Source organism: Teleopsis dalmanni, chromosome 2 (assembly GCF_002237135.1).
Source record: "Teleopsis dalmanni isolate 2A chromosome 2, ASM223713v2, whole genome shotgun sequence".
NCBI lineage: Eukaryota > Metazoa > Arthropoda > Insecta > Diptera > Diopsidae > Teleopsis > Teleopsis dalmanni.
In genome coordinates this window covers 103370186-103377935 of record NC_051847.1, presented here as the reverse complement: position 1 = coordinate 103377935, position 7750 = coordinate 103370186, and the positions used below count along the sequence as shown (strand labels likewise).

The window sequence follows — 7750 nt, the reverse complement described above, 5'->3', positions numbered from 1 at the left end:
TCAACAAAGCGAAAGCAGGGAAAATTGACCTTATAGTGAATGAGAAGAAAAAAAGTTCACGGAATATCAAAATTGGATGAAAACGCAAAATTGAAAATATCAAAGTATGAAATTACACAGTAGAAGGATTGGATACATTTAAATATCTTAGGGTGCTGATAAATAATATTAAAGAAATCAGGGATATCTTGAGTCTTCTAAGTTCTGCCACGGGGTCTTACACTTCATACAAAAACGTAACTTATCCTATTCTAATATATGGGTCTGAATTGTGAACTCTAATAACACAAGATGAAAATCTTTTACTTGTTTTATAAAAAATACTACTAATTATTTATAGCTTGTACCGAGGTTGAGAAGTCTGCAGAGAAGAAGAGAAACAATAATGAGTTCTAAGTTCGATCTAAAGAAAAAAGTGTAATAAGGTTGATAAAAGTGCGTAACACCTCTAATGAGCGGAGTATGTCTTAGGAATAGAATAATGCCATTCACGAAGACAGTTATTATTGTATGCGTCGATAAGCAATATGACGCAAGGTAGGCTCAGATAAAAATGGGTCGCCTATGTAATGGTATTAGAAAAATGCAAGTGTGTAATTGGAAGCATAAAATAAAAAATAAAATCCCATGCAGGGACATCTTTAACTGTGCAAAAACTTTTTCACCACTTCAACATCCACGGTACAGATTGAAAAATTCATAAATATGTATGATTTTGTATGATTAAGCTAAAGCTCACTTCGAGCTATTTGATGATGAAAGACTCGCCCTCAGATCGAAACGGAATAACTTCTTATTTTGCGGATTATACATTTGGTTTGTATTGAAATAAATAAAAATGGAAAAATGGTTCCTAATTTAAACGTATTCTTTATATAAATTGGTTTTCATACTCAGTTTTATTAAAATCAAAGTGCACTGTATATTCTGAAAACACACAATTAATAAATTTATCAATCAATTCTTGATTTTTTTAAAGAGGTTTACTTTCTTACATGTCAAAATCATAAATTTTTCAGCTGTCTTGAATTCTACTTCAAATCATAAAGGCGTATACATTAAGACTGAAAAGTTTTCGGAAATTCTCATTTAAAATTCGCGCGCTGTATATTTTTCGATATTTTAAGTTTATGTAGTTTGGCAGCACTGTCCTTAATTACTATGCCAAAAATGAGCTCGATCTGTCAGACAGTTCGTTTACGGCAGCTGTTGAAACCAGTTCACCTCAGTAGTGCGTTGCGAAATGTCTTCGACGGTCGTACGACCGTCCTGGAAGGCTTTGTACCACTCATAAACTTGAGTTTTCGATAAAACTGATTCCCCATAAGCCTTTTGTAGCATTCGCAACGATTCTGCACACGAAATTTCGTTCGAAACACAAAATTTGATGCAAACTCTTTGTTCAATATTTTTTTCCATTGTTTTTTTCGCAACGCCCTACTGAGGTGAACTGGTTTCAACAGCTGCCGTAAACGAACTGTCTGACAGATCGCGCTCATTTTTGGCATAGTAATTAAGGACAGTGCTGCCAAACTACATAAACTTAAAATATCGAAAAATATACAGCGCGCGAATTTTAAATTAGAATTTCCGAAAACTTTTCGGTCTTAATGTATATTTTAAAAAAAGTGTCTTATTAAAATTAATATTAAAAAAATAATAAATTATATAATTTTTTGAAATTATAAATTTAAAAAAAAAAAATTTCAAATTAATTACATAGGTATTATAAATATTATTTCCCACTTACGTTTTACAGTTAGCTTGCATTTTGTTTCTACGGCACTAATTGAATTCGTTGCAGTACACGTATACACCCCATCATCTTCTGGGAAAACCTCATGAATTGTTAATGAAGCAACACCATTTTTATATTTCAGATCCATTATATCAGACGACGAAATAGTTTTCCCATTTTTAGACCACGTGATGTGTGGTTCAGGATCACCTTTTACATGACAGGTCAGTGTCAATTGATCACCATCGCGAACACTTGTGTTAGTTAAGGGCTTGGTGAATTCTGGTTTGCACATCAACGAGTCATCAGGAGGCACTAAATTTCAAATATATTATTAAATATTATTTTCAAAATACGCATATACCCATATTACGTACGTATCAATTCTTTTGTTGCACTACGGGATCTTGAAGGACTGTCTGGTGTTTTTAAATTGTTGCCTACATACTTTTTTTTATTGCTACTATTACCAATTGTTTGAATTGTTGAGGAACTTGTTTCGTCGATCTGAGCAGCAATATAAATACATTTCCAAATAAATTTTAGATCTTAAAATCAAATTTGATTATACTCACCTTACTCCCGTTAAATGTCGAGTAGTTTGAGCTTTGTTGTGTTTTGGAATTAGAGCTATTGTGGTATTGACTAGTTGCCGAAGTAAACTGCTGTCGAGTTACAATGGGCGGAGGAGCTGGCTTAATAGGCTGTTCAATGTATTTCCGATCTATATAGTAGGCAAATGTCATTAATTAATTCACAATAAAGAAAATGTTAATAAGTTGTGAAGGTGATTATTTAAAGAGGATTTCGTTAGAAAAACCACATGCATATCAAATTAGGTATTACTCCATACTATTTGGTTAGTTCAAACACAAATTTTGTTAAATTTTGGTTTGGTCCTAATTACACATGTATAGCAATTGACCGTTCACATTATATTCATTAAGTTCAAATTAAGGTTAAACGAAAGGAATCATCATTTTTTGCCGAAGAGATCAGTTAGATTTTTTATTTAACACATTTCAGTGAGTAAGTGTGCAATATTAAAAGTATTATTAAATTTTTATAGTTTGTTTACCTCCTGAGTACAGAAAATTGTGAGCAAGTTCGGCTTGCTCGGGCGTAACCCATTCTCCTACAAAAATTATATAATTTGCTTTAAATATGTATTTTTATGAAACTGAAACAAACTAATATAAATGTACTTATATAATAGTTAAAAGTAGATAGATATGGTTTCAATTGCTGTGAAACATATTATATTAACCGACAAAATATTCATTTGAAGGAAAAATATGATAAATGTTCTGATATTCTGAATTAAGGCGTTTGATTAACGCATACCAACTCACCAACTGTGAGTGATATATTTATGTACATATATCACTATGACTATACAAAAGTCACAAAGCTAATGTGTTATTAACTTTTACATTAGAATTAATCAAGCAACATTAAATAAGTATTTGTTTTTTCTGGGCTTAACATATACACACTAATATTAGGTTATATTAGTGTTATCTTTTATTTGGAAGGTTTTTATAAAGGAAACATTTTATTTATTTATACAAATATTTCGATTTATTGCATTCCGTTTTTTTAATTCGGTCATTTTATTTGATTCAATATATAAAAAGTATTACCAAAAGCCCTTGAAAAAACAAATACTTATAAACAATTTGTACATCAGAATTGTGGTTTATTGTAATATCAATAAACATGAAAAAACTTCTGTATTAAAAACAACGTCTCTCGCTTTCCAAATAAATCAAAGAATATGGTTGGAATAATGAGAAATACCTCTTGCCTGTTGGTGATGAGGTAGAGAATCACCCAAACTAAATTTAGTTTTGGATGTCGAGACTTTAAATCGACGACTGCAAACTCAAATTCAATTTCCAACAGCAAGTAAACATATTGATTTTATATATATGAATGCTTGGATATAAGGGTTTTGAGTGCTGTCAGCAAATCAAATATTAAGAAAATAGTCAACACAATAGTCAGCTAAGTTAGATCAGGAATCACTTCAAACATGTAAAGAAATCAAAATAGCTGCGGGCTAAGATAGTTACATAAAGTAATTGTAACCTTTTTTCAGATAGCATGACACCGCTGCAGTTAGGGGTAAGACAAAAAATCAAAATCTAATAGCTGGTGAACAATATCTTCAAATATTGTTAAATTGAAAGATGAAGGTCGTTACAAGAAATTCGAGTAAAAGGAAAGCTGCTTTCATTTGAAAGAAAAACTCTTCCTAAACTGACAGTACAACCATAAGCGACCTTAAGGTGCAATTTTTACACTATTGCTGCAACAACACTTTCATCGTTGCGGTTGCTGAGGTAAATTCAGTCTCACCAGAATAGTTGCACGTAATTTAATAATTGTCACGAAAATATTCTAAAGTTTAAGGATTTTTATCTAGTTTATTATTTTTAAGTCAAAGTTCAGTTAGTTCTTCTTGATTCTTCTTCTTGAGTTAATGCTATTACGCACTTTTAGTCTATAATGGCTGGGGGGCTTATCTCTACCCCACACTAGGCTTTAACTAGACAAAGAAATCATATAATTTATTTCTCTTTTAGTTGATGACGGACATTAAATCAGCATATCTTCCTGAGAGTCCAGAAGTTTAGTTAGTTAAAAGTAAAAGAAAATTGATTAACTTTATATTGGACACTAGATATGTTTTATGTATGCGGAAATTGTCACCAATTACCGTACGTGAAACGAACAAGTTACTAAATGGTTTGTAGCTTCCCTCGACCCTGTTGGTTTATTTACAATAGATATACTTTTCGTACGTGGCTTATTTATAATGACTTCTAATTCCGCGGACCATGTTCAACGTTTCTATGATTTTCTTTCGTTATGGTTGTTTGGCTTCCGTAGTACACTCTTAGGTCAGAAATATGTATATTTATTAGCTTGCCCGTGCTTGTTAATTGGAGGTGTACTATTTCGGATGATATGAAGTCTTGTACATAGTATGGCTCTTCATATTTTGGTGCCCGTTTCGCTGTAAAACCATTCGCGGCTTTCACAAGCATTAATTGATTTATCTGGAGTTTCCATTTCCTTTGATGTCGATTATAGTATTTGACTTTCGTCATCGCAAAAGTACATAGATTTTATTTGATTCCCTGAAAAATTTTTGTAGTTTATATGCTCTTGCTAAATGTGATGTAGTGGTTGTACCGTTTTCTGTCGTGCATTCACGAAGAGAGTTGCGGGTATATATACTATACTTAAAGTATATATATATATATATATATATATACTATTATTAAATCCGACCGAATTGATAAAGTATCCGAGACTAAGTTTTGTTTGCCCCGTCGGTATTGTATATCGAATTGATACTGCTGTGATATTTAAGCCCAACGAGCGTTGCAACGTGCGATTTTTCTTCCAGAAATTCGTTCATACAGATAATTTGTTTATCTTTGGTTAGACATAGTTGAGTAAAAGATCTTTGGGTTAACGTATCACCTTTTTCATTTGACATGCTGTGTTCTCCAATTTGATGGTCGTCCCCATAATTTTCAGCAAGTTAAGTTCAAGTATTACCTTATCTGTGGTATGCGGTAGAAAAATAACTCTCCTGGTGATATGTTTTATTACATTGTAATTGTTGTGGTCAACTTTGAGGTCACATTGTGTGCAGAATTGCCTGTTATTCTAATACGTTTGGGTTCTATATCGTATCGTCGAATGTGTGGCTATTGTGCTGTGTTTTCATAATTGGTTGGCTGTCATCTATTCGTAAGAGTCCTAAACTTTTCTCGTAGGCTTCAAGTTTAAAGGTGTCATTTTGCGTGCTACTTCCTTCCACCAAGGTGTTTTATAAAAAATTTTTATGGGGGTGGGTGGTATATCATGAAATTTTTTGGGCATATGTATTATAATGCAGGTATTCAGTTCATCAATTTTCAACTTTCTACCTGTTGTAGTTTTTGAGGCAAATAAAAAAATTTGAAAATGATCAATATTTGGGTCCTAATTTCAATTCTATATATCTACTGGTTCAGAAAATATCGAATTTTGATAAACTGATTTCTGTTTTGACACACTGTGCGTCGCAATAAATTTATTTATTCTGACCATAATATTCACATTATTTATAATTTGTTTCTTTTTTACTCTTCCTAAGTCATAATTCAGTAAGTTTCAAGTAAGTAAAAAGTTAAGAATAAAAATAATAATGCCAAATGGATATGTTTTATGTAAGGGGAAACTGTCACCAGTTTTCGTCTTTACATTGTTTTGGTCATTGGTAGTCGATAAGGTACAAATTAACTGAATAAGGAGGCGAAGTTATCCATATTGCTAAAAATTCTGGAATAGAAAGCAGAGTTGTATTCTAACCTGTAAACATTTTCGATAGTATAGTTCTGAGATTTCGTAATAAAATTGTTTGTACACTTAATTTTCTATGAGCGACTTAGCAAGAACGCATACTTATGTATAAAATATTCTTAGCAATTTCCATATGAACCTGTAGAAATTATTATGGTAGAATAAGGTTTTATTATTGTTTAGTGTACGTAAATGTACTATACGTACATGTTTAATGCTATTAGAAGCGATCGCAAGACTTGTTCTTCCACATTTTGCATTTCATTTCATAGACTATAGCAACCAAACTGCACCTTGTTTTGATAGACACAATGCTGTCTGCCATAAAGGAATTCTTTCTTGGCAAAAAATTTAAACCCCTTATTTACGGTAAGAATCGAAAAATGGAAATTCTTGTTTGAAATACAAAAGCTTAACAATAGTTCAGTAATGTTAATATTTATATCTCTGTCCATAGTAAAGTATCTCCAAAGTTTTACTAAACACGTCGCAATATGTTAATAGCCAAATCGGATGGTGTCAATCAGAAACCGGTCAGCCAATAATTTCAGTGATTTGAAATTGTATTTAGGAGTTAATTGGTTCACAAATTAGAGTCTGAGTTACGCTTGCGTAAAAATTGGAAAATGTCAGTAATAACACAACTTTCCAAGTTATTACCACGTTAATGACTGTTGCATCCATTCAGAAAGATATGTGGACTAACTTCCTTACCAAGATAGAGCTGAGGTTGTTTTTTAGTTACTTTTTACACATCCCAATTAACGCAATTTCAACAAATAAATGTATTTTATGTGGCATGCGACCGTCTCTGCTTAGAAAGAAATGGTCCGTCTTTCTTGTAATTACTTTCTAAAATATATATTATTAAAATATATACTATTTTTTGTGTCATGATATTTTACATATGTATCATTATCCCACAAGTAAAATATATTTTGACTAAAATTAATTTCGTCACCTTTTTTATGTCCTTTTAAAATTAAAAATTATTTGAGAAACGTCCAATCCATTATCTTTACAACACAAACAATTTTAAGTCCCTATCAGTTACAGAGCCTGAGAAATGGTCATTTAAAAGTTGGTTGAAAATATAAAATCTCAAATCCCATAGGAATATTTTAGTTTAAAGAACAAATGAGACAAAAGTTGTTACGCTTGCAAAAATATGACCTCTATGTACAAATGACATTTCTATCAGAAACATAAGATCAATATATGGAGTTTAAAGGATTGGGTAAAGTAATTATACTTTATCGGTATTATATTTTCTTCTTGTACTTACAATAACGTTTTTTATATATAAACATATTTAACTGAAATGTTCAAGATTTTATGAGTCATAACTGAGCTATACAATTTATTAATTTATTGATGGAACTTATGTGTAATGATAATGTGCTTACCTTCCACAATTACAACGCAATCTGTTTCATCTGTACCATGACAATTAGTTGCCTTGCAGCTATATTTTCCAGAATCTGACGGTTTGCAGTCGATGATTTCCATTGTAACAACGCCATCAGAGTGTTGCATAGAATATTCAAATTTGTTCAATTCACGGCCGTCCTTATACCATTTTACGCTAGGTACTGGTTTGCCACTTAAGCAACAAAGCAATTTACATGTATCTCGTGCTTGCATAACACG

General features: G+C 31.7%; 1 protein-coding gene across 1 annotated transcript in view; it reads left to right on the top strand.

Moving 5' to 3' along the window:
• LOC119675251 overlaps nucleotides 1–421 on the top strand; it is a 1494-nt gene extending 1073 nt beyond the window's left edge. The window contains exon 5 of the mRNA XM_038086439.1: nucleotides 341–421. Coding sequence (XP_037942367.1) covers nucleotides 341–421 — 81 coding nt within the window. The remainder of the gene's footprint in view (nucleotides 1–340) is intronic.
• Nucleotides 422–7750: the final 7329 nt, after the last annotated feature.